The following is a 27,786-nucleotide window of genomic DNA, read 5'->3' as shown; positions in this document are numbered from 1 at the left end:
CATCACATTTCACCACTGAAAAGCAGGTGTGGGTCTGTCGCTCCATAGTCTGCTCAAAGTCTGGTTTACCCGTCTGCAGCTCACGAAGCAAGCGGTAGGGGGCGCTTGCGGTCTCAACGTGGCACGCGAGCCAAACGCAGAGGAAGAACTAGATTAACGGTTGAAAAAAAGAGTCCCGAGTTCCAGTGGCACAGCGGCGGGTATTTGAAGCTCGAGGCCGCCTTTAGTTGGACTGCTTTGTGTCCTTGTTGTCGATATTAGCATCCAATGAGCGTGTCTCATGTGATGAAGCACATTATTGTCCCTCTGGTCTGTGTTCGCGTCATTGTTAATTTTAGTAAAGACCCTTTCAGCCCATGAGTTAAGGTACGTGGAGTTGTTTACTTTTTTACCGACCTTTTAAACTCTTTACGTTGGCTAACTTCGCTGTCTGTGCGATGTGTAAAGTGTTTGTTTGAAGTAGCAACACACGGAGAGCTTGGTTAATAACATCTAACGTTAAATGAGTTTACTGGGTTTCTCTTGATAACATTTGACCAATTTCTCTGTTGGCTTTATGGTTGTGCTATAACGCGCTATTGAACTCTGACTTCGATAACTATTCCAGCTCTAACTAAGCGTTGGAAAATATTTTCGCCTGTAAGTTGTGCAAATAAGATATTTTTAAATAGTTATTCTATTAATTATTTTGATTACTTTCTAAATGTATATGTAAATAATCAGTAATTCTGGAAAACTACTATTACTAAAATGCATATTATATTATGTAATATTAACAATATTATTATACATATATATACTTATAAACCATATTATTATTATTAATTATAATTATTATTAAACATAATAATTATGTTTATTTTTTCATTTGTTTCCAGCTGCTTTTCTCTTTTGGCTATTTTCATTTGCTTCTTTTCACTTTGTTAACATATATTGGCTAATTTCACAGTTCTGCAGCACAGCTAAATGATTTAATTTCTTTTTAGATTTAATGTATCCTCTTTCACTGCCTCCACAAAATTGTTGTGTGTTTGACTGTTGTTGTTTTTTTTGTTGTTGTTTTATATTAACTAATGAATCCTGTCCACAGGTGACTGCTTCAGGAATGACCACTTCACAGAAATACCAGAACCCTAAACTCACAGGTACAGATCCAGGATGAACTTAAGTTATGCACCTCCTAAACATAATAGATTATCACATAGTGTGGTTATTGTCTGCGCCATCAGGGCACTCCGACACGGAATGGCTGACGCCTGCTGTGTCTGAGAAGTTCCAGAGCCGTTTTGGATGGCGGCCCAGCACTGCGGACAGTGGGGACACGGGACTGGGTACCTCTGACCACACTGAAGGTGAGAACTCCGCGGGTGTTCACATATTGTCATGTCCATTTGCTTGGCTGTTGTGTAATAGACCCAAGTTCACATGAGCAAGTCATCAGCCCCTTAATCTTAACATCTAAAAATTGATTTCCAGGCATTGAACAATGCACGTGTACCCATGTGCAAGAATGGAAGTGAATGGATCACAAAATCTAGCGGCACCTTAAAAGTTCACCCAAAAATGAAAATGATCCCACAATTTACTCACCCTCAAGCCATCCTAGGTGTATATGACTTTCTTCTTTTAGATTAATACAGTTATATTAATATACAGAATTATATAAAAAAAATGTCCTGGCTAATCCAAGCATTATAATGGCAACCCAAAATTTGAAGCCCCAAAAGTGCATCCATCCATTATAAAAGTAATCCTCACGGCTCCGGGGGTTAATAAAGGCCTTCTGAAGAAAAATATTCATACTTAAAACTTTATAAAGTAAAATGTCTAGCTTCCGGCAGACCACCTTCCGTATTCAATTTACGAAGAAAGTTTAACGCCTCTCGCTATGTCCGACTTCATCATCGTCGCGCCAGTTGCGCTTTTTCCATAAGTTGAACAAGGAAGACGGTACGCCGGAAGCTAGATATTTTACTTTATAACGTGTTAAATATGGCTATTTTTCTTACACAAACCCATCGATTTGCGTCAGAAGGCCTTTATTAACCCCCCGGAGCCGTGTGGATTACTTTTATAATGGATGGATGCACTTTTTTGGGCTTCAAATTTTGGGCTGCCCTTATAAAGCTCGGAAGAGCTAGGACATTGTTTTTATATAACTCTGATAGTATTAGTCTGAAAGAAGAATGTCATATACACCTAGGATGGTTCGAGGGTGAGTAAATCATGGGGTAATTTTCATTTTTGGGTGAACTATCCCTTTAAGAATTAATATATATTAATCTTCAGATATCATGGATATAAATTTAATTAATTTGACAATCATTTTTAATTTACAACAGACATTCAAATCCTGCCGGCTGTTTTTAGACTAAGCTGTAATATTCTTATTCATGGAGATGTGCTCAGAGTTCTGGAGCTCCTATGAGATTTGGAGGAGGATATGATATTCCATACCGTAGATTCCTCCAGGCGGTGTTGCACTTCCACCGATGGGGGTCTCATTAGGAGGGCCTGACCTGGAGGGCCGAGTGGAAACTCTGATCCAGGTCTTATTTCCTTCTCTCTGCCTTGTTAAGCATGTAATACACAAAGATTAGCTGTACCGAAGAGCTGGTGTATGTTGATTACCACAAATCTGTACTGAATGTGCAGTGCGTTTAAAAACATTTGTGTACTGTTAATGTATATCTTATGTTTGCATTATTGTAATAGTGTTGTTTGGCCTGGTTATTTCTGGTGATAGACTGACATATCAGTTAGGCTGATTATTGGCATAACCATGCCCTATTAACAGAGGTTTTTATACCCTCTTATGTGACTTCCAAAACATAATGACCTTTTCAGTGGTCAAATTATTTTACTTATTCACTTATTTTTAGCAATATTGTGAAAAAATTATTTGACTAATTTGCTATAATTTAGCATTTTATACAGGATTATTATTATTATTATTTCCATTTACCACGGTCATGGGGAAGCCTAAAAATATCAGAGAATGAAAAAAAATAATATTTTTTTTCCTTTGTTTGGAAAAGTCATGAATTTTTCTATAGTGATGCTCACCAAGTCTGCATTTATTTGATCTAAGAGATACTGTAAAAGTAGTAATGCCAATTTGGTGCTCAAGAAAAATGTATTTATTTATTCATTATTATCAATGTTGAAAACAATTGCTGAATTTTTCTGGAAACTGTGATATATTTTTATTCAGGACTCTTTGACAAATAGAAAGTGTTTATTTAAATAAATAAAAAGTTGTAACCATGTTAAAGTCTGTACATTTAAGAGCAAGGCTGCATGAAATTGATGAATTAAAAAAAAAAAAAACGTCTTATTGACCCCAAGCTTTTAAACAGTAGTGTACCAATAATTCATTAGTGCTTTTGTCTGAATCAAAATTATTTTACAATCGTTATCCATAAATCATAAATGACTGTAAATGTCATGAAAATTAATTAGTCCAATTAGATCCTGTTTTTATCTGACCAGCCTATCTAGATATTGTTATCAGCTACTGAAAAGCATAAAATATTTTTTTTAGTTGTCGTCATCCTGAAACAATTCTCAGATAATTCCCATAGAAACAGTAATGTTTAACCGCTAAATCTATTGAGTTTCCAAATATACAATTGTGGCACCTAGCAACTCTGACACACGAATAAGAGTGCTTTAATTTGTTTTTAAAACAGCCAAAACGGTGGAGGCACAATTTCTTGGCAGCCGTTTCAGTTTAGAGGTTCTAAATATATGGTTGACTGTCTGTGGGCTTCTGTGTTGTGATGGTGACGGCTTTGTTTTGCTTGGGTTTCTTGTAATGGCAGAAAGCCTCCAAGAATCTTTCGTTGGCCCAAAGAATTGTTTAAACCTGTCCACAGCAGATGTTCAAAAGAGACACCCGCGGGGCAGACCCTCCTACTGCTGCCTGTCTCTTGACATCTCTACTTGATTTGTGTGCGTGTTAATTTTATTAATTGAATTGTTGTATTGAGGAACTTATTTAAAGCCACTACAGAAGTATTAGAGTATTAAGGACCATTAAGCATGTATGAGTGTGAGGTGAACTGTATGGTTAAAGCAGGAGGCCCACACATAGACACCTCACAGCGTAACATGAGAGTGCGCTATAAATACCGCTAACCTTTCTGTGTGTATGCACTCCTGCACTAACAGAGTTGTAGGAGAGAGAACAAACTCTCATAGCAGGTACTCTCACCTTGCCTGAGCTTGACATCAAATTTTTGAAGGACGAGTTCTGGCAGATGGAGTGGGCGTGTTTTAAGATCAGTAGTTTGTCTAAATCACTTACTGAAGATGCACTGGGAGGAGTGTTTGTTTATGCCTCACTGTCCTTCAGTGTATGAAAATGGTATCATTTGTCGGTATCGCTTTTACTGCTAGCAAGGTGAGTACCATTTTTTTTTTTTTGCAATGGTTTGTTTGTTAGACGTCAAAACTAGCTAGAATTTATTTATGGTTGCCAAAATAGAAAGATTGGCCAATTTAGCTAATTTTTTTTGCAATTATATCATTTCTATATAATTTGTTTAGGATTTATGACTTAACTGTGTGGCAAAATGGAAGAGCTATCATTTTTTATTTAATTTTATTTTACTTCCGTTTCATTTATTTTCCCAGGGCATACCTTGATGTACAGCTCAAATATTCCAGGCTTTCTCCAATTTAATGGTTGAAAAAGTGTCTATCAGTGAATAACACAAACCGTTATTTAGTACTTAAACATTAAAACTATGCCATCACTGTCCAGCTTTATAATTGTAAATATTTGGTTGAATATAAAAGATTTTTTTCTTAACTCTCCAGTGCTCTTCGGTCATTTTTGACTAACATTTATTTCTTAAATTTTTTTAAATAATTAGTTTGCTTCATCGGAATGGTACGAAACTTAGTTTTGGCTCTTGCTATGTGAACACGCATAAAAATCATGATTTGAAAAGGTTAAATTAAATAGTCTAAAAATTAAAAAGTCACACATACTCTTCAGAGTCAAAAATGACTGCATTGGAAATGACTAAGAAACTATTTTCATCTAGTGGAAATGTTTGGGACTGCGCCTAAACAATCTTAATGAAGACATCTCGCAGATTTAGTGTATATCATGTTTTAGAAAAATATATATTTCATATAAAAATTGAAAATAGTATTACATTTTTTTTATAGCAATAAACTTAAAAACTTTAAAAAAAAAAGTTAACTTTTTAAAACTTTTTCTTTAAAAAGAGACCAAACTTAAGTTTGTGCTCCAATGCATTCAAAATGTATGACCGTTTAAGTTGGAAATTTCATTTTCAGGTCTATGCTCAACAAGTGAATGGATTATAACTACTGCATAAATCTAATTTAGTACCTTAAATCCCCTAAAAATACAAAACACTAACTAAAAAACATTATCAAACTAAAATATAGCATATATAAAAAGATAAAAATAAATAAAAAGATTTCTGTAATTTGACCACTGTGTGAGGAGCACCAAAGACAGCCACTTTTTTCCCCCCTTTTCAAAACTTGTCTTTGGTTTGATTTATGTCTCACTCCATTTTCTGTTCTAGACATCTGCAGCACTAGCAGCAGTCCATCCTTCCAGCCCATCCGCAGTCAGATCCCCATCCCCACCGCCCATGTCATGCCTTCCACGGCCGGAACTCTGGCCTCTAAGATCAAGCCACATGCTTCTGAAGAAACCCGGGCGTCCTCCAGCTCTTCCAGCTCCAAGTCATCCCTCCCCAAGTCTGCATCTTCCCCCAACCTGGATGCTCAACACGATGGAAATTTAGACTTGACAGCGGTCAAGCCTGATTGCCTGAGCCGATATCGAAGCCTAGTGAACGGACTCGACCACTCGCTCTTCCCCTCTGGAGATCAGACACGGCTGGATGAAGCCCAGAAGTTTGATGTACCTTCCATGGAGCCAACACTTAATCAGTCGGCTCTGCTCGGGGGCCTTTGCCCTGATATACGGCAGCAGCTGCAAATGACCGGGCTTGGGGACAATACAGGCTTGCTGGAACAGACTTATAAAGTCCTACCAGAGGCCAGGGCAGGTCTCGCTTGTCCTGTAGACCCATACAGCCAAAGGAACATTCATCCAGGTTCTGGCTCCTCTGGCAGGATGTTCTCCGTACCTCAGGGCCTGCAGACTCAGGCTCTCCTGAGGGACCAGGCCAACACAGGAGCTTATGATCCGTTACTGCAGGAACGCTGTTGTGAGCTGGCCAGCTGGCAGCAGCAGAAGCAGAAACTTGAGAGTCTGCGGCTACAGGTGGAACAAATGCAGGTTAGAGTTCAGCTTGTGTCCTGCTGCATACAAGAAAGGAAAAGGGAACCGTTATGTAATCATCTATAAAGTCAGCAGGGAATCAGAATTAACTATCTTTAATTCAACACATGTTCCTAGTCTTATTGTAGAATAATGATTTTTCAGTGCATGCTGTTACAAAAATAGACAATGTTTGTCTTTATTTTTCACCGATCAATAAGTGTTATTTTAGTATTAGTATAACTTAGTGTTTATTCATATTTTGAATTGGCTATTATTTATAGATTTTTAGTTTTTATTTTAATTTGAGTTAGGTTTAGTAATTTTGGAATGTGCTTTTGTCATTTTTAGTTTTAGTTTTAAATATTTCTATTTTGCTTTAATTTTTTGTTTTAGTTGTAATAATTTTAACACTTAAACATTTTATTTCAGTTAGTTAGCTAAGGCATTTTTAATTTTCAAGTTTTCATCTAATATCGTCATTTTATTTCAACTTCATTTCAGTTAATGAAAGGGATTTTTAATACTGTGTTAGTTAGTTAAACGCATTGTAATATGTAAAATGTAATGCTCTGTCTCTAAAACAGCTTTATTCTTCTGTTATCTTTCATCAATAAATGTTATTTTAGTATTATATGTACACCTATTATTATTTTTAATAATAATTAAAATCTATAAATAATAGCCCATTTAAAAAAAATGAATACTAATGTTGGAAAATGGAAAATGTTAATCAATAGCAATTTAGTCCTAACAAAACTAATAACCGATGCAAAATAGTACCGATGTCAATAGTAGTGTCAGATTATTTAGAACAATACCTGATAGTTTGGCGTTCTGCTTTTTCATCTGTTGTCTTGATTTTGAAATAAAAATGTATGGTTTAAAAATGATCTATAGTATGTTTTCCATGTTTATTTAGCTAACTAGATGACTTGCTTTATAACAGTTTCTCATTATGGAATTATAACAGCGATGGAAAATCCAGTGCTGTTAATGTTTCTGACAAATAAACCACACATTTGATTCTATACATCTAAAATTCAAACTGCTATTAACAAACACTGAAACAAAAAGTACCAGATTTTATGAGTGTGAATTGCCTTTGCAACTCTGCTGTCAACGTCATGCATGCCAGAGACTTTTTCTTCACTGCATGACTTTGTAACGGTCCAAAAACATAGTTCCACCCTCTTTTGAGTGTCAGGAAGTTCAACGCTACGTGTCATCTTCTTTAATATCCAGTGTCATTCGGATACATCATGCTATAGTGTGCTTACTTTAAAGTTAACATAGGAATAAATCTAGGGCAGACTGTTTTTATGCCTTTTTAAAAAAAATGAGAGTTCCTGCTTCACCTTTTTTTTTTAATGATTATTATTGCAGTTAATGACAGGAGGAAGTGGACAGTATGCATCTCTGTATCCAGCATCCCCTCACACAGAGAACAGCAATTGGGAGGCTTTCATTAAAGCTAACGAGAACTTGCTGAAAGAGAAAGAACTCACCATTGAAAGGTAATGCCAAGTTTTCAGTAGTGTCATTATGTTGTACAAAGATTCTGAACATTTATGCTAATCGTAGTAACTTGTGCATTGCAGGCAGAAGCAGCAAATGTGTCAGCTGGAACAGCGTCTCCGAGAGAGTGAGCTGCAGGTGCACGGTGCCCTCATGGGACGTGGAGCCCCTTACACCGATGTCTGTCTGTTGAGACTACAGGTTAGCACACATGCATGCACATAGTCTTTTCCTCATTCTGGATCAAAACATCTCCGTGAATTGTCTGTCGTCTTTCTGTGTGTGTGATAGGAAGCCCAGCGGGAAAACGCTTTTTTGCGAGCCCAGTTTGCAGAGCGCAACGACTGCTTTACCAAGGAGAAGCTAGAAGCAGACCGGAGACTGGGTGCAGTGGAAGCAGAGACGCAACGTCTGAATGAGGTCTTGAAAGAGAGCAGTGAAAAACATGCAGAGGAGTTAAGAAAACAAGAGGAGAGGGTGAGCATGGCCAAGCTTCATCATATGACCTGAATCTCATTGAACTGATGTTTGATTTTTTACATCGTGTTGCTGCTCTTTAATACAAAGATCCGCAGTCGGGACAAGCACATCAACAGCTTGAAAAAGAAGTGCCAGAAGGAGTCAGAGCAAAACAGAGAAAAACAGCAGCGGATTGAAACGCTCGAGCGATATCTGGCTGACCTCCCCACCATGGAAGACTACCAGGCCCAGCACAAAAAGGTATTGCACTATCAGTGGCCAGCCAACAAAAGCCTTTTCGCTGTGGTTTCAGAACAATTGCTCATAATGCTCAGCTTGAGATGCTTCTCTTGTGTTGTGTTGCCAGACACCATTATAGCATCCACTGCACCCATATATCACACATCTGGTCCTATTGTATTCTTTATCTAAAGTGCTGGCTCACAAAATCCCAGGCTCATTCTGCCTTTTCTCCAAGAAAACTGCAATTGTTTTTGATTGTGTTTCGTTTGCAAAAGTATTTTTATCTCAAATGCACCTAAATCTTAGATTTAATTTTTCTGTATGTAAATGATTAAACCTGTTTGTCTATGCCTTTTAACATATGTTTATTAATCTGTTTTCTTAGTGATTTTAGCGGATTACACCCCGCTCTTGTCATTTTAAAATGGCCTTAGAACAAATAAATTAATTGTTGTTTGCATTAGATGGCAAAGATGAGATTTTATTTGAGTGATAGTAGAATTCAGTTTCAGAATCTCACCCAGAACTTGTGAAGGTCAGTTTATTTGGTATCATTTTTTTTTTTTTTTTTCAAACAACACCATTCAAATGTTTGGGGTCTGTAATATATTTAGTTTCAGAGGTGGACAAAGTACACAACTCCATTACTTGAGTAAAAGTAAAAGTACTACTGGTCAAATATTACATTACAAGTGAAAGTTGTAAAGATAGATTTTTAATTTTTTTTATAATTAAAAAAAATAAAAATTCTGTCCTGTGTTTTCTGTGCTAGATTAACTTAGACTTGTTACAGCACTTGCATACTGTTGCCCTTGACTGTTCTAATTGCTTCTATTGCTTTAATTTGTAAGTCGCTTTGGATAAAAGCGTCTGCTAAATGTAAATGTAAATGTACTTAAGTAAAAGTACAGAAGTACTTGCTTTTAAAAGTACTTAAGTATCAAAAGTAAAAGTAAACGCATCATTTTATTATTGTTGCATTGTTGTATGAATGCAAGCTGTTCCATCATGGTGGTTTAAGCCAGTCATGCTCCATCTGACATGCTAGCATACCTTGAACTCATTTAAATACTTGTTTAAAAGTTACAAAGCTCTTATCAAAGTCAAAATCATACTAGAAAAGAGAGGTTTCTACATTGTGTTTATTTGACAGGATTATGTAAAAACATATTTCTGAAAGGACTTTAGTTAACATTATTAGCCCAACTACGCTTTTGCATGCTAACTAACATCATTGTCGAACGTTACATATGCGTTAGCGCTGTATCCACAAGGCTATGGCAACTTGGCGGGAAAATCTATAAAAATCATTTGACCAACCATATTTCATACCAGTGTTAATTTTGACAGCAAATTGTGATTTATTTTTAGTCAGTCTTGACTATAACATTTTAGGCATCTGAATTGTTTTAGTTTTAATTAACTATAGTACAATTTTAGTAGATTCAATAGACTAAAATTCAGTACTTGTGGTCTGGCGTCTGAGAGGCACCTTTCTGTGTGCACTTTCGCGTCGTCGCACTTTTTCAGACTTATCCACGTCTGCTCTTCTTAATTTTAACTTTTAAGTATGACTACAGTTGCTCGCACTGCATCTGGGAACTGCCGCCTTCTATTTTGCCATCAATTGATTAGTGTTCAAAAAATACTTGGAAATCATTGAACTTCATGTGATCCTACAAGAGTGATTACTGATAGGCTGTCTGCAAAAAAACAAAAAAAAACCAATCACGTTTTAAAGAAGAAAACGAATCATCCACTGTCTTTCAAAGCGGCTATGACTTTCTACTCGAGGGCCTTGATAGAAATGTGATGGAGTAAAAAGTACGATATTTGTCTTTCAAATGTAGTGAAGTAAAAGTCATTAGTTTCCAGAAAAAATACTACTCAAGCAAAGTACAGATACTCAAAAAGTGTACTTAAATACAGTACTCAAGTAAATGTACTTAGTTACTGTCCACCTCTGTTTAGTTTTTCAGAAAGAACGCATCCAATTGATCAAAGTGACAAGATTTCTAGTAATTTATTTCAAATTATTTGAAATTCTCAATCAAAGAATCCTGAAAAGATTATTATGGTTACCGCAAAAATATTAAGCAACACCACTGTTGTTAATAAAAAAGGTTTCTTGAGAACCAAATTAGCATATTAGAAAGATTTCTGAAGGATCATGTGACTGAAGACTGGATTAATGATGCTAAATTCGCTTTTATTTTAAATTGTAATATTTCACATTTTTACTGTTTTTAATGTATTTTTGATCAAATAAATGCATGCAGCATTAGTGAGCATTAGAGTCTACTTTCAATTAAACAAATCTAACCGACCCCAAACTTTTGAATGGTAATATATTTATGTGGTATATGCTATTGCTCATTTATCACCTGACTCTTTAGATATTGGTATTGGCATCAGCTATTAAAAGACCCATATTGGTTGACCACCATTTTGACTTGTTCTCATTTCTTATTTATAATGCATTTATGGATGTTGTGTTGCAGCTGGAGGAGGTAGAGGAGAGGGCAGCTCAGTTGCAGGCCACCGTCAGAGATCTGGAAGTCCAACTGGAGGGGGCCCGCAGTGCTGTGCGTAGCAAAGAGACCCAACTGGAAGAACAGAGACACAAGGAGAGAGAACTACTTACAACAGTCACCAGGTATAGGAAAAACCATGCAAGCCCATGCACAAAAGACACAACGGATGTTTCAGAACCGGGAGTCTACTGATTCGCCATGCATGTGGGGTCTAATATTGTTTGATTTGCTTGTGGTTTTAGTCTCCAGAGCAGAGTGCAGGAGAGCCTTGAGGATGGAGTGAGATTGCCCTCTCTTGACATAGAGAAGCTACGAGAAGAAAACACTACCTTGAAAGATGAGCAGCAGCGACTCAAAAAGGTTTTTATTCACATTAGTTGTTAAACAACTGCAGTAACAATTAATTCAGCAAATAGATTTGTTAGCAGTGCTGAAGCATGACCATTGATTAATATGTATGTGCGTGTTCTGTACAAATCTATTAAGGAACTGTCTTAATGAATCTTGGTTTTTAGGTCATTGAAAAGCAACTCAGGATAATGGAGCAGCTTGGCTCACAGATAAGGGTAAAGTTTTATTTTGTTTAACAGGTGCATAACCTATATTTACATAAAACTGTACATTTATGCATTTGGCAGACACTTTTATCATGAGTCATTTCCTGGTAAATGAACCCATGACCTTGGCATTGGTAGCGCCATGCTCTAGTGTTTGAACTACAGTGATGGCTTTTGTAAGTGTGTCGGAAGAATTATTCAAACAGATACACGTTTCATAAAAAATTACTTTTTAAAAGACAATATTGTAAAATCAAATTCAAAATAAGTGTTTTCTATTTTATTCCTGTGATGCAAAGCTGAATTTTCAGCATCATTACTCCTGTCTTCAGTGTCACATGATCCTTCAGAAATCATTCTAATATGCTGATTTGCTGCTCAAGAAATGTTTTCTTATTTATGAAAAAAAAATTACATTATAAACATTATAAATGTCTTTCACTGTTACTTCCGATGAACTCAATGCATCCATCCTGAAGAAAAGCATTAATTTCTTTTAAAAATCTTGCTGACCCCAAACTTTTGAAATGGTAGTGTAGGTGGAAAAATGAAATTCAAGAACCGTTAATGGAAAATTAGCATCATTCTGTTCCATTTATTGTTGTTTTTTGTTTTTTTATGGGAACTTGTTCTGAATAAGAATTGGTCTTTTGTTTGCATCTCAAATTACAGCTAATTACAGTCTTCAAGTTAAGTAAATCCCCATCACTAAGAGCCAGGCATCATATTCTATTATTAAGTCCTCGGGAATGTACTTGCAATATTATCTAGGAGGTGAGGAATCTTTACAAACACCTTCGGCAAAGTATGAGGCTTCTTTAGAAATGCCTGATATTTTTTACGATAGGAAAAAAAGTGAGACCTCTATATCTATTTGACACCTCAGAGCACCCCCACCCCCACAAAGATCTTGCACCAAAAGCAGTCGAGTTTAGTTTATATCAGTAAAATTTGTTTACAACCTTAATAGTGTTTGTGTGTTGACTTAGACTCTGGAGGAGCAGCTCTCTCAGGAGGAGTGCAGTAGTCAGGCCCTGCGAGAGGAGGTGGCAGAGAAAGAGGAGAGTCTGCTGCAGTTACGCACCGCTATGAAGGAGGTTAGTATTTGACCATAATGCATATTCAGCTTTTTGCCTTTGTATTTTCATAGCGCACAGGAGAACTGAGGTTTGCATGTGTTTGCATTTTAGCTCTCAGTGCAGAACCAGGAGCTGATGGAACACAATCTGACTTTGCAAGAGCGTCTTCAGGGTGAGGAGCCGGCGAGTGGCCCTGGTTTGCTCCCTGTGGGAGCCCGGCTCACCCAGAGGCTGTATGGAGAGATGGCCGCCTGTCTGTGTGACCTCCGCTCCCTCTGCAACGTCCTCACCCAGCGGGCTCAAGGCCACGACCCAAACCTCTCCATGCTGCTCGGGATTGCATGTAAGTGCGCCCTCTGCTGTCTACATGCTATAGAGCAGTGGTTCTCAAACTTTTTATACCAAGTACCACCTCAGAAAATATTTGGCTCTCCAAGTACCACCATAATGACCAACATTAAAATACAGTAGCGTAGTAGCTCTGCACAGTTCAAAAACGAGGCAGTTAATTCCTAATAAGAATATTTATTGTTGTCAGCCACTTTAATATGCACAGTAAATACAGTTTGTACATTAACACTGCACTGTGCTTACATACAGGTAAATAAAATGATTAAATAATGATTCAATTGAAATGTGTTGTAAAGTTAAATTAAAACTGTACTGTACTTAACTTTAAACTTTACTCAAATAAAGATTAAATTAAAATGTATGTGTTTTAACATTAATTTATTTAGTTATTCCTCTGCGTACCACTAGAGGCAGCCTGAGTACCACACTTTGAGAACCACTGCTATAGAGACTAGGACTTCAGCAGATCATGCCTAAATATAATAGACACCTCCATTATAATCTTTTGTTTAATAGAATAATCCATTTTTATATCTGTATTTGCTTTACATAGCTTATGAGATTGGTTTGTTTGTTTCTTTTTTTTCAACAAACCATTTTCAATTCAACACAAAAGCCATTATGGTCGTAATGTACATAATGTAACATTTAAAAATAAAACTTACGGAACAACATTGTTTTTGCTTGTGCTCTGCTCCTCTGTGCAGATGAATGTGGTTTGAAGCTCAGCTGTACACATGGCTACAGGACATCTTATAGGAGTGGATGGGCAAATAAATCATTTTTTTTTTGTATTTTTACAGCCGGTGATTCCCAAAGGCTTGCCATTTTTAAATGATCCATGGTCAATTTTACTTTTTTTTGTGCATCAAAGTTTCAGATTCACATCACTTGGACATCATAAAAGCACCACAGTAGCTGGAGCTACTTTTCACTTTGTATGGAAGAATGACAATTTACTTGTGATTTATTTTTTATGCTGTTTATTTATTTATTTATTTATTTATATATATATATATATATATATATAAATAAATAAATAAATAATAAACAGAATAAAAAATAAATCACAAGTAAAATTTAAATGGAAAATTAAAAATCTTCATTTCAATCTTTAAAGCCACACACACATGCATACATACATACATACATACATACATGCATATATATATATATATATATACACACACACACATACATACATACGTATGTATGTGTGTGTGTGTGGCTTTAAAGATTTAAATGTTTAATGCAAGAGTTAAGATGAATTAAAAGGATTTTAAAAGATTTCATTAAAAGAATTTCATTTTATTAGTTTTTCAATTTAATTTATTTACTTTTTATTTTCCATTTAAACTTTACTTGTGATTTATTTTTTATGCTGTTTATTTAGTATGGTGTGTGTGTGTGTGTGTGTGTATATATATTACTAGAACATTTTAATATGTGACAAATGACATGCAAATCCTCCTGTAAGTGATAACATCAATGAATATTAAAATCTGTTATGCTAATTGAAAAGGACGCTGGGCAAAAATGAATCAAACTGACCAAAATCTGTTTTGACACACTCATACAAGTCATAGCAAATATTCAATATTTCACCCATGCCTAGATTGGCGTCCTTGGCTGTTGTTTTGTAGTAGTGGTAGTGATTTAAGGTTCAACAGTTTTCACCATGCTGTCATGGAAATTCGGTATAGCAGCTATGTTGTGTTATCTGTGTTGTGGCCGTTATCAGCTGTGACTCTGATGCCGTGTCTGTCTCTGTTTGCAGCAGCTCCCCCTCCAGTAGGAGAGCAGTGGGAGGACTGGCTGAGCCCCGAAGGGCTGCAGAAGAAGCTGCTTGAAGCTCAGCAGCTCCGTCGAGACGTCGAGGAACTGAGAACCACAGTCTCTGACCGCTATGCTCAAGATATGGGAGAAAACTGCATCACTCAGTGAACTCGAACAGTATGAGGGTAACTCCACATCATGAGTGCCTTTTAAAGACACTACAATCTCTACCAAAACAATTCTTCTTCACGAAGGACTAACGACACTAAGGACAAAGATATCTCTCAAAACAGAGTGCTATTTTTATACAAAGTTTTCATAAGATATTTTTCTAAGATTCTGATGACTTTGTGTGCAATGGAGAGAATGATTTAATATAAACCTTTCCTTGTATTTGGGAACGCCTGAAAGTTTGAAGTTGACAGTCAACTGAAAATATCTAATCTCTAACATGCCGTGTTTTATTACAATGGCAAAACCGGTTTTGTGTAATGACAGGTCATTAACTGGCATCCATTATCTTACAGTAAACCGAACGTATCATATCTAACACACATCCAAGGCTGAGGAAATATTTGGCCACCTCTGGATGTTTGAGGTCACGCGTAGATCATCTGTAAAAACCTAGTGGTGTATAGTTGGTGGATAGACATTCCCTAAAATAATATAACACAGGCAAACCTGTGGTTTCTGAGTCAAGATGTACACAGCAGACCAATAAATAGGGACATTTTAAAGCAAGACGGGTTTATCATAATATTAATTCTGGTTTGCTCTTCAATAAAAAAAAGTAATAGAAAAATAACCAATAAATAATAATAAAAAACAATAGGTGCAGAGTAAATAATCCGAATTTTCAAAGGTCTCCTGAAAACCTCATTGCATTATTAAGTTCTTTACCGCTGCAAAATTACCACAGTAAAAAATACATTTGAACGGGTAACATTTGCTTATGTATGTTTGTCGAGGGGCAGGACCGTCTTGCCAGTAAAATAATAGGATGTATGTGCTCTCTTGTAATCCATATTTGCTGTCTGGCGGTTTATAATTAGTTTAGTCAGCTATAAAAATAGCCACACCAATGAATCAGTACATCAGATGAAATTAACTGGGGAAGCAAATATTGTATAAGTGAATGTCAAACATGACAACAGGTGCCTTGCGTTCAGTGTCGTAATCTGTATTTGCTGAAGTTTTACAGCATGACATCAATGTAGACACTAACCCGTCTTTCTCTACTGTAATGTGTGACTGACAAGGTATTGGGATTCTTTTACTAAAAGGGACCATAACTTGTGGGAAGTATTGCAATGGTAAATAGTTGTCTTTGGTCCAGCAACAGCACTAACAAGTGTGAATGTAATTAGACGATGCAGCAGATGTGTTTTCTATTGTAAAATGATCTCTTTCAGGTTAAACCCAAAACCAGCCAGGCAAAGCTTTGTGTGCTAAACTTTATAACAACACATGTCTCTGTTCATAATATATATATATATAAATATTTCTTAATTGTTTCGGTTTTTAGAAATAAAGATTTGTATTTCATATGTTACATTGTTTGTTTCCAGTATGTATCATGATATTCTGTGAATGTCCTAATCTTGATTATCTGAGTAGTGTCATCTATCATTTAACATTATTATAACAAGGTTTTAAGGCTCCGGGAAGAAGGGAAGGGAACCGGCAAACGTTCAACAAACTTTAATATCAAAATAAATAAACACTACAAAACGTAGGTAAAGCGGCAGCCCCTCACAGACGACTGCTGCATATAAACATAGTAAAACACAACATAAATGCTCCCGAACTACTTTTATCCTTCCGGAGCTCCTCCGTGAGACTTGAGACCGTTGCTGTGCAGGTGATGCCCATTTCTTATCACTCCGTTCCCACGGCTCTTGGCCCCGCCCTGCTTGCCACAGTTATGTTCTCTTTTTGTAAAATAGATATTATTAGAACTTAGAATAATTATAACTTGGGCCATATATGAATGATACAATTTACGTTGTCATTAAAACCAGAAAAAAGTAGTAGTAGGAGTACATACAATTCTATACAAAATTAGAATTATTTGGCTGTATGTTTGATTTTATGCACCTACTAGTGATGGGAGAAGCTAAAACAGCCAAACCTGTTAATTAGATGGATGTTTCAGTGTAGTTGACCTCACCCAAAAGATGATTTATAAGCTAATACAAATTGGACATTTCTGCAAATAGTGCCAAGACTTATAATAACATGGGAGTTAAACAAACCATTAACCACTTCGACAGCAGATTGGGTGTCATATCCTGGTTTATTTACAGAGAATAGAAAAAAGGTTTCCATTTTTTCATGACTTAAATATTGTAATGTGGCTTTTTTAAATTAATTTAATTATCAAATTGATTGTTCTATTTATTGATGTTTTTGGATGTTTCATTACGGCTTTATCAATTTAAAAAATTCATACTTGATGCATGATCAGGTCAGCAATGCTGTGAAAGTGTGCTAATGATGCTTGCACGTTATTTAACATCACGTGAGAATGGTTGTTCAGTTTTAGTCAAGCATTGTTCTGTATGTGCCTTCACACTGTCTGTGAGATGAAGCTTGTGGGCGCAGGAGCAGGGCTGCATTTGGAGTCAGACCACAGGACAGTAGCGTCTGGGTGTCATCGCTGTAGCACCTCTGTGGAAATGCGCTAATGATGTCATATGGCGCAGCACCCGGTCCTCTGTCAAAAAGAGATTGCCTCAAATTATTGTCTGGAAACTTGTTGACAACGGACAACTTCTGCAGTAACTCTACTTATAAATAGACGGCATACATAAGTTAAAGTTTTTAATTATTTAATGCAATTTTTATTAATACGTTTCAGTATTGAGTGAATTTCTTTTTGCATTTCTCAAGATCTATAAGAATACTTGCAGTGCATTTTGGAAAGAATATACAGAATGCTGCCTTAAAGGAATAGTTCGCCCAAAAATTAAAATCGTCATAATTTACTCACCCTCAAGTTGTTCCAAACCTGTATACATTTCTTTCTTCTGCTGAACACAAAAGAAGATATTTTAAGAATATGGGTTTATGGACCCTATTGACTTTAAATAGTATTTTTTTTCTCCGTATTATGGAAGTCAATGGGGTCCCATCGACCGATCAAATTGTTCAGGAGAAAAAAGAATTTTATGCAGGATTGGGAGTGAGTAAATGATGATAGAATTTTCATTTTTGGGTGAACTATCCCTTTAAAATTTGGCCTTAAAATCGTGATAGCGTTTTCTTTCGTATTATAATGCATATTCAAGTGAAATGGCTTCTTGAACAAGAAAAAAAAAAAGTAAGGCAGGATTGCTGTGGTTTGCTATTGTTGTGATTTCATGTGAGATCAGGGGTCCGTTCTTCGTACCTTGCTTAATACATCTGAGATGATTTGACAGATCCCACATCTTCTAACCGTGAAAACTGATCTCTGGCTAATTTGGTTCTTCAAACGAATTTGCGGATTGGATTAAAATATCTGGATTGAGTTATCTAAGATTACTGCGCGTTCTTGTGTTCCCTGAAGAGGGCAGATGTATCGATACTCGAAACCATTGGCTGGTGGCAAGACAGCAACATAATGACATATATTTTAAAAAGCCACCTGGCAAATTACACAAAAACCCCCCACGAATTTCTGGACCTTTATAAGGAAACAGCCAAACAACCAAACTAACATAAAAGTTAAAATAAATAAATGATAATTGTTTTTGTTTTTTTTAAACATGATTCCCAATTATTTACATTCACGATTTAATAGTAGTTGTACACCCTTTACATTTTTAGTTCAATGTGTTGACAATTTGTTACGTGACAGCATTAATTAAAGTTTCTTAAGGGTCAAGATCAAATTATCTGCATCAAGCCACTCCCATAATATCTGTCACCACTCAAATTAATGCACGGCTCAGAGTATGTGTACACCTCCAATAAAATTATAAAGTAATTATTCCATCACAAAAAAATCTCTCAATCAAGTGGCTGTGTCTATAGTATTATACACATTTTACACAACATTATAATATTTTCAAATAAATGTTTATATTATTATTTAAAATTAGTATTGCCCCTGGTTCAGTAATGAACTCTTGTAATAAAGTAGCAGTTGCCCTCAAGTAGCACTCAAGATGCAATCTAATCCTGTTTACATTAAATAAGCCGCTCCTGAGCAGGTTTAAGCTTCCCGGACCCGTTGCTATGACAGCAAGTTCAGGATGAGCTTCGAAGAACCAAACAATCCAAGATCAGGCCAAAACGTCAATTAAATCCCTAACTGAGTTAGCCACTTACGAATGACGGAGGAGGAAGTTATTTGAATAAAGATTATGGGGGCACTTGTTTTTTTTTTTAATGAAATGCATGGATAAATCATTCATAATAAACACTGCAATATTAAATAAGAACGGTCCGTTTTGATTTCATTGTGACTTAAACGTTTGGCTTAAAATTGTTAAAGGTAGTATAATTAAGTTGTGTACATCCGGAGCACGTTTATGATCATTTAAAATGCTAGTAGTATCTCATACCTTTTCATGTCCAGGTAATGACGGAGATCTCCAATAGTCTCAGTCAAGTACATTTTCATGATAAATGTCTCCATACCATCCTCAGACTTCACTCGAAGTGTGGTGACGTCTTTTGCAGATAGTGTCAAATCTATCTCACTGAATCACACAACATGGGTTGGAAAAGTGAATTATTCAAGTCAGCAACTTTTATGCTGTCTATCAAAGATAAGGATTTTTGATACCATTCTCTCAAAGCCTGTAGGGCGGATGTTTCTACAGTGGTTGCTGAATGACTCTTGGCACCATCAGGGAAGCCCTTAACAAAACGAAAATTCAGTTCAATGGGAAATGTGATCGAATGGCCCTAAACGGAAGAGACTGAAACAAGTCTATACTGACCTGTAGATGAGCTTTCACTGAGTCGCGTATACTAATCACTTTACCTGCCTTCACCACAGTCTTTGGGAGCTTTTGCAGAAACTGTTCCATAGACAGTTTTTTGCCTGAATGCCACACGAGGGATTCAAATCCAAGATGTAAAGTACAACAATACAGTAGCAGTAAATTTACAAGTCAAGTCACACCAAGGACATGTTCAAACCTGGTATCTGACTCTGTTTTGGCGCTGTGGAGATGGTCTGCTCAGATCTGTCCACCGACTGCCTTCTTGCTCCATCTATAGTTTGTCCTCTTCCAGGAAACTCAGTCCATGGTCGCCTAACTATGAACTCCTCGTCCCGTTTGTCATGAACCTGTTTGTGTGGTAAAGGGTCCTTCCATTAAAGGGGTCATGAATTGAGAAATTAACTTTCCCTAGAGCTTGTGACATATAAAAGGTCATGGTAATATAAGAATATCTTGTAAGCTTCAGAGCTGAAAACTTCCTTGTTATTCAAAGAAAAGCTTTTATTGACACCCGGCCCAGCAAACGATCGATTTCAGTATATGCCACACCTTGATGTCATCGTGTGGTGAAACACCGCCTCAACAGAAAAAGAACAACGCCGGGCTCTGTAGCCCCGCCCACCGACTCGTGCCACTGACATGACATAGGCCTACATAGAGCTAAACCGGATCGAACTTCTAAGCAATAAACATACCGCATGAGCTTCATTCGGATTCCAATATTATGAATGCATGGATGAACTTTATTTTTAATTAATATCCAGCTCACATGGGGAAGACATTGCACGTTTGTTCCTTTATTTCACCACGGATTCGTTTGTAAACAAGAGACTGGATTTCCAGACAGGATGAGATTACATGAATGAATGAAGCAACACACTAATGTGAGTAAAAATGTTTTTATATGTGATTACCGATCGTTTATATATTATATTGTTACAGATCGTTTGATAGGCTATCTATTGATTATGTGTAACTTGCGTGTCTAACTGAACATTAGCACGCTGTCAGGCTGAAGAGTCCTTTATTTGTGGTGTTGTTGGTTCATTGCGGTTCGGGATTAGACTCTGACATGTATAGAGACAGAGCGTATTTAGGCCACGCCCACACCGGGGGGGGAACAATCCAACGCTCTCCATTGACTTTGCATTGCGTGAGGCTGCCTCATTGTCATTTCGGACTTATAACAAAAAACAGAACAATGTATAAAAGCTGATATGTGACAAGGTGTACAGCAAACAAGCTAAAAAACACAGAAATACGTTTTTATAAGCTGTCGACCCAAAAAAACGAGAGTTTAAGGAGACAAAAGTGGATAAAGGCAGTAAAACGTGACGCTTCAGCAGGAAGAATGGGTACATTTTGGGATCCTGACACTCAGTATGCCTCAGTATACCTATGTGTGCAGTAAATATGTTGTCACTGTTAAGTCAAATGTCAGGTTTATATATGATATTTCCTGTCGTTGATTACATTCCCCTCTAGTCGCCGTAGTTATCAGTGTAATATGACCCGTCGCGCTCTGTCTCAATGGCCTGAATCCAATTTTTTGTCCTTAAACGCTCGTTTTTTGGGTCAACAGCTTATAAAAACGTCTGGGTTTTTGCCTCTGGGTTTTGTTTAGCTTGTTTGCAGTTCACTTTGTCACATATCAGCTTTTATACATTGTTCAGTTTTTTGTAATAAGTCCGAAATGACAAAGAGGCAGCCTCCCGCAATGCAAAGTCAATGGAGAGTGTTCGATTGTTTTCACCCCCGGTGGGCGTGGTCTTCAGATTATGACGCGTGTCGCTCTGTCTCTATGGGCCAGGGCTCGCAAAGCCCAATGTCCCGGGGCTATGTGTTTTCCAGACGGGCTACCAAAACGTATCACCGGCCTGCCGACGGGCTATCTTAAATAGTGAAATAACATTCCTTTCTTGATGTACATTGTTCACTCTCTTGACTTGATATTTGAAGGAAAAATACAATTGCGGAAGTTTAGAACATGCTGATTTGTCTGACTCTGCAGTGTGTGTGTGTGTGTGATGCACGGTTCGCTGTTATATCCACCGATCGGGTGGGTCAAGCAATAAAAAAATTACATTCCAATCAATCGCGGGTGGATGAGAGATAAATCATTGTGCTAGTTTGATAAAGACATTTTGTGAGCCCTGTGGCCAATTCAATCCAGTTGCCATTTACCCACACACTTTCAAAACAATTCCCACATGTACTGACAGGGGAGCTGAAGCTCATTAAATATGCAAATCTTATCCAATCCCAGCCGTGGGCGTTTACTTCGAAGTCTTCAGTGCGGCACGCCCATAAAAACCAAGCGTTCCATGAGAGAGCCTCAAAACCAGGGCAGAAAATAGCCTATTACTTATTCATTATGATGTTTTTGAATGTAAAAACCACGAGAATGTCATAAGTTGACCTCAGACAACAGTATAAAAAAAAATACAGTTCATGACACCTTTAATTTAAGTCTATGGGATTTTCACGTCACGTAACAATGTCTGTCTACAAACACGTTCAAAAGGTCAATAAGATTTATTTTTTAAAGAAAATCAACAAAGGTGTATTAAATTAATCAAAAATGACAGTAAAGATATTTATGATGTTACAAACGATTTCTATTTCAAGAAAATGCTGTTCTTTTGACCTTTCTATTCACGAAATGTATACCACAAAAATGTTAGCAATTTAAAACATCAATAGTAAGAAATGTTTCTTGAGCACTAAATCAGCATATTAGAATGTTTGAAGGTTAATGTGACACTTAAAGGGATAGTTCATGCAAAAATTTAAATCATGTTCCAAACCTGTATGAGTTTCTTTCTTCTGTTGAACACAAAGGAAGATATTTTAAAGAACGTTGGTATCCAGGCAGTTGACGGTAGCCATTGACTTCCAAAGTATTTTTCTTTTTTGTTTCTACAATGGAAGTCAATGGCTACCGTCAACTGTTTGATAACCAACATTCTTCAAAATATCTTCATTTGTGTTCAACAGAAGAAAGAAACTTCAGAGTGGAAGCAAAATGATGACAGAATTTTCATTTTTGTGTGAGCTATCTTTTAAAGACTGGAGTAATGATGCTGAAAAAATTGCTTTGTCATCACAGGAATAAATTACATTTTAAAATGATATCAAAATAGAAAACGGTTCTTTTCAATTGTATGCTATTTTTATGATATTACTGTTTTTTATACTGTATTTTTGATTAAATAAATGCAGCCTTGGTGTGCATAAGATACTTTTAAAAACATTTTAAAATCTTACCGACATTTAGTGTAGGGTTAGGGTTTGGTAAATCTTTAATCATAAATATGAGCAATAGTAATTGTAGTGCATAAATTCACAGTAGGCTACACACCTGTAAGGGCACACCATTGGGAAACCTATTCTGAAGCTCAGAAGGAAAAAACCCGTCCATCAAGTCCTGCATGCATTCCTGCAACAAGAAGGTAAATCTTACAATGAACAATAAATTTGATCATTCATATCTGGCTGTAGGAAATGTACAGTATTTCTGTGGTCAGATTTGGTGATGTAAGCCGAAAGCAGGAAAACAACTGAACCTGTGTGGTTGGGTCTTGATAGGAGCGGAATGGACCACTGAACATGACAATCCCGTTTTTGTAGAGCCAAAGAGGTATGGAAGACTTCTGGGTAAGTTTAGCCCCACCAGGAATGGCGGTCACATGGGACTCCCCTTCCCCTGCTACGATATTCAGTTCTTGGATGTTCTGCATGACCACGTCATGGTTCATTTCGAAACTCTTGCGTTTGCAAGTTACTGCTGGAAGTCGGCTGTTAGCTTGCTCGTCGTGCTCTTCCTGACCTCCAACCCAGATCATTCCATAATCATTCAGAAACTTCTGTGTGGGTGGAAAAATGCTATTCTGTTGAGTTGAAAACTATTGGTGCAATTATACAGGAATGTCCTCTGTATGTTTTTCTGCATACCATAATATGTATTAATAACAGGTTGAAGGGAATTGAAAACGTCACAACAATCACGCAAAGCACCTCACCTCCATTTCCCACACTTGGCTTTGAAGCTTGAGGCACAGTTGAACCAATTCTTCATCTTGGTTCTCATTACTTGCAGATTTCTCTAAAGCCAAAGACAAACACATTTGCTTAGACAAACTTTTATATGACTGGTAAACTGGTTAAAAATATTAGCCAAAACTAGTTCTTTTGAATGTACTCCCCAAATCATCCATTCACCCCTGTATTAATGTCCAGATGTTTTCCTCCTGGATGTGTTTGATCTCATTATTTTACAATTATTTATTAAAATCAGCATATATTGAAACAAAAAAAACTTAATATGACCGTAGATTACAACAGTAAATGCTTAATGTATATTAAACCAATCAGGCATAACATTATGACCTACTCTAATCCATACTCTAATATTGTGTTGATCCCCCTTTTGCTTCCAAAACATGACCCGTCGAGGCATGGACTCCACTCTGCCCCTGAAGGTGTGCTGTGGTATCTGGCACCAAGATGTTGCAACAATGCTTAGGTAGTTGGTATGTGTCAAAGTAACATCCACATGGATGGCAGGACCCAAGGTTTCCCAGCGGAACATTGCCCAAAGCATCACACTCCCTCCGCCAGCTTGCCTTCTTCCCATAGTGCATCCTGGTGCCGTGTTCCCCAGGTAAGCGATGCACCCGGCCAAATGTGATTCATCAAACCAGGCCACCTTCTTCCATTGCTCCGTGGTCCAGTTCTGATGCTCACGTGCCCCCTGTTGGCGCTTTCGGTGGTGGACAGGGGTCAGCATGGGCACCCTGAATGGTCTGCGGCTATGCAGCCCCATACGGTTCACCACTGTTCCTTCCTTAGACCACTTTTGATAGATACTGACCACTGCAGACCAGGAACACCCCACTAGAGCTGCAGTTTTGGAGATGCTCTGACCCAGTTGTCTAGCCATCACAATTTAGCCCTTGTCAAACTCGCTCAAATCCTTACGCTTGCCCATTTTTCCTGCTTCTAACACTAGCTTTGAGGACAAAATGTTCACTTGCTGCTTAATATATCCCACCCATTAACAGGTGCCGTGATGAAGAGATAATCAGTGTTATTCACTTCACCTGTCACTTCACTGGTCATAATGTTATGTCTGATCGGTGTATAAATCATAATGTTAAATAATATATGATTTTTTTTTTTCATTACTTGAGGTGAATTGGGGGATTTAAAAGAGATTTAAATCTGGTACAATGTTTCCTACTAACAATGTGTTTTCCTTATGGGTTCTTATTGTAATTTTAATGTAGTTTGATCGTGTTAACCTAATCTTGCCGCAATTTTATGTGCACGCATAATGATTACCTTTTGCCTCTTGCAAAAGATTCAGCTTCTTCTCCAGAACTGCTATTCGTCTTGCCTTGAGCAGGAAGTGTAAGGAAAATAAGTGCTCACACAACATGACACCTGAAAAAGGATATAACTTGTGCACACAGAGACATCTGAGATAACCCTGATGACACGAACATGAACACTTAAACTGTACAGCAAAGCATATTTAGGTGTTAGAGTCTGTAGGACAGTGAGACCGTGAGAATAAAGAAAGTGCCTTACCTTATGCTCTATATCCACATCCTGAGTTTTCACCTTATTCTCAAGCTGACTGATCTTCTGCATCATGCTTGACATCAGTTCAAAATCACTCGGCGGAGCTGTGACACGTTTATAGAAGATTTGAAAAACATCATATTTAAAGTTGTGAGAAAAACACATTTAGTTTATTCGGTCGATTCAGTCATGGTACCTTTTTTAGCCGGCTTCTTTTGCATAACCTTTGGTCTTACAGTGGAAAGGTTGTCCGTGATGTGTGGCACTGGCTGGTTTTGTGGGAAAATGTCTTGGAATAATTTAGCTTCATAGTCTGAAACATCAAGATTGATACATTTAAGTGTCATTTTATATGATCAGATGGTTAATGTCTTGTATTGATGGATTGTCTTCTGTGTATTTTGAATATTCTATATTTTTTCCCGTATGTTTTTATATTCAGGAACTGGCATGGATGGAAACCTGCAATTTATATAATCTGTAATGGATGGCATTAGAAAAGCAGTTCAAACTGTTTTGCCTCTTGACATTTATCTTGCCATTTCATTTGCTTGTTAGTACAGATGGGGAAACTGTAAAATGTCTGTAAGTCTTACCAGTGTCTGACCTTTCTTTGTAAGGCTTTCTTTCCCTAGATCACAAAAACAGATACGACATCTGATTATTTCAAAGATTGTCTGGGTCATTCTTGTAACGCGGTAACTTTGAGCTTATGTAACTTTATACATTTTATGAGCTTATTAACTTTAAAAAAAAGCAATAAGATTGTGTTGACATTTAAAGGAAGTATTTCGATGAAAGGCTACAGCAGACTTTCAAAGAACAAGAACCTAACATTATTCTCTAATCGAAGTTAATTTGAAATGGTAAACATCTTTTGATAAAATTTTGATAATAATTTTATGGGGAGGATGGGATGTAGTTAATACATGTTCCATTATTCCCCCCAAATATATATCACTTCCTGTCTATCCAATATGTATTTGTATTACCAGTATAATCTTTATTAGTGCTATCAAATCGATTTATTGCATATAACATAAAAGTTTGTTTATATAATATATGTGTGAGTGTGTGTGTGTATATGTATGTGTATATATATATATATATATATATATATATATATATATATATATATATATATATATATATATATATATATATATATATATATATATATATATATATATATATATATGTATATGTGTGTGTGTGTGTGTGTGTGTGTGTGTGTGTGTATATATATATATAATGTGTGTGTGTGTGTGTACTATATATATATATATATATATATATATATATATATATATATATATATATATATATATATATATATATATATATATATATATATATATATATATATATATATATATATATATATATATATATATATATATAGGTTGTTTTTTCTTTAATTGCTAATGCAACCTTTTACACCACAAAATGAAGCATTGCTTGGTAATTGGTATTATCTAATTGTGTACTTAAATTTTTACAGCTGACAGTTGATTGGTTGTATGTAATCCATTACATACCTTTCTATCAAAGTTATCTGACATTATCAAGATGAATTTGTTCTGACACAGTGTTACTCTGAGTACTTGTCATATTTTATTACCATTTTCCAAACTGTGATAATGTGAGAAAATGTTGAAGGTGTCTGAATAAATTTTGGTTTGACTGTGCACACACACACACACACACACACACACACACACACACACACACACACACACACACACACACACACACACACAAAAGAGAATATTAGAGAATATATTATTATATTAGTCTGGACCACAATACGTGATCATAGTCATATTATTTGTTTGGTTATTAAAGAACAAATAAGCAAGGTGAACTATAACAAATGTAAATTATAACAAATAATTTGCATTTGACATAAAAAAATAAATGATTTGGATTTGCTCCAGGCATAAACAGACAAAAATGTGTGCTACATCTGTGAAGAAAAAGGTGCGAACAGCGTGTCTAGGGTACTTAGAATTCCAATTGTGTCAATTTTTACAGCTTTTCATAAAAGATACACATGAATATGATTTAGTATTTGTCAGTATTTTAACATTCACTAGGCCTGCTGCATTTTGTTGGAACTCACCCATCATGTAGCTCTGGTAGAGGAGCTCGTTTGTTCTTCCTCAGGGTGGACAGCGGTGAGCTCATGTTTCCAAAAAACACGAGTTTATTTGGTACTAAAGATGATTAGCCTACGTCATCAAGAATACAGAAAAGTAGCAACAAACTATTTAAAACACAACGATACAACCCCTCCTAATTCCCAAGATATTAGATATTTAACCTATATGTTATTTGTTTTTTTTAAAGTTACACACGGAGTTAAACTAAGTTTGTTTTCAGTGCTGGGATGTTTGTTTGAACAGTTGTCGTTGGTAACGAGAAAGCTCCACTTATTCAAACCTCCACTGTGTGGCGTTGCGGATATGT

General features: G+C 36.5%; 2 protein-coding genes across 8 annotated transcripts; one reads left to right on the top strand and one right to left on the bottom strand.

Moving 5' to 3' along the window:
* Nucleotides 1-127: 127 nt before the first annotated feature.
* cep85 (centrosomal protein 85) lies at nt 128-15,573 on the top strand. 7 transcript variants are annotated; one of them, XM_079836686.1, is made up of 15 exons: nt 128-366; nt 1,091-1,145; nt 1,230-1,352; nt 5,571-6,295; nt 7,664-7,794; nt 7,879-7,996; nt 8,087-8,272; nt 8,363-8,515; nt 10,999-11,153; nt 11,274-11,391; nt 11,547-11,597; nt 12,578-12,685; nt 12,779-13,010; nt 13,726-13,824; nt 14,796-15,573. In XM_079836686.1, exons 2-15 carry the CDS (start codon nt 1,106-1,108, stop codon nt 14,960-14,962), a joined length of 2,406 nt encoding a protein of 801 aa, XP_079692812.1. In that variant the 5' UTR covers nt 128-366; nt 1,091-1,105; the 3' UTR covers nt 14,963-15,573. The 7 variants fall into 7 exon arrangements, with proteins under 7 accessions (XP_079692812.1, XP_079692814.1, XP_079692813.1 ...); XM_079836688.1 differs by lacking the exon at nt 13,726-13,824 and having other exon boundaries at nt 14,799-15,573; XM_079836687.1 differs by lacking the exon at nt 13,726-13,824.
* Nucleotides 15,574-16,480: 907 nt separating this feature from the next.
* Nucleotides 16,481-27,504, bottom strand: ubxn11 (UBX domain protein 11; the record flags this gene model as incomplete). Its single annotated transcript, XM_079836472.1, has 13 exons — nt 16,481-17,510; nt 19,345-19,482; nt 19,569-19,642; nt 19,726-19,829; nt 19,928-20,078; nt 23,093-23,170; nt 23,298-23,597; nt 23,754-23,836; nt 25,075-25,129; nt 25,324-25,421; nt 25,514-25,630; nt 25,914-25,948; nt 27,440-27,504. The coding sequence occupies 13 exons, from the start codon at nt 27,502-27,504 to the stop codon at nt 17,336-17,338; spliced, it is 1,473 nt and encodes a 490-aa protein (XP_079692598.1). The 3' UTR covers nt 16,481-17,335.
* Between the last annotated feature and the right edge of the window lie 282 nt (nt 27,505-27,786).

The sequence above is a fragment of the Gobio gobio genome (genome assembly GCF_949357685.1).
Source record: "Gobio gobio genome assembly, chromosome: 15".
Taxonomy (NCBI): Eukaryota; Metazoa; Chordata; class Actinopteri; order Cypriniformes; family Gobionidae; genus Gobio; species Gobio gobio.
This window is presented reverse-complemented; position numbering and strand designations above follow the sequence as displayed.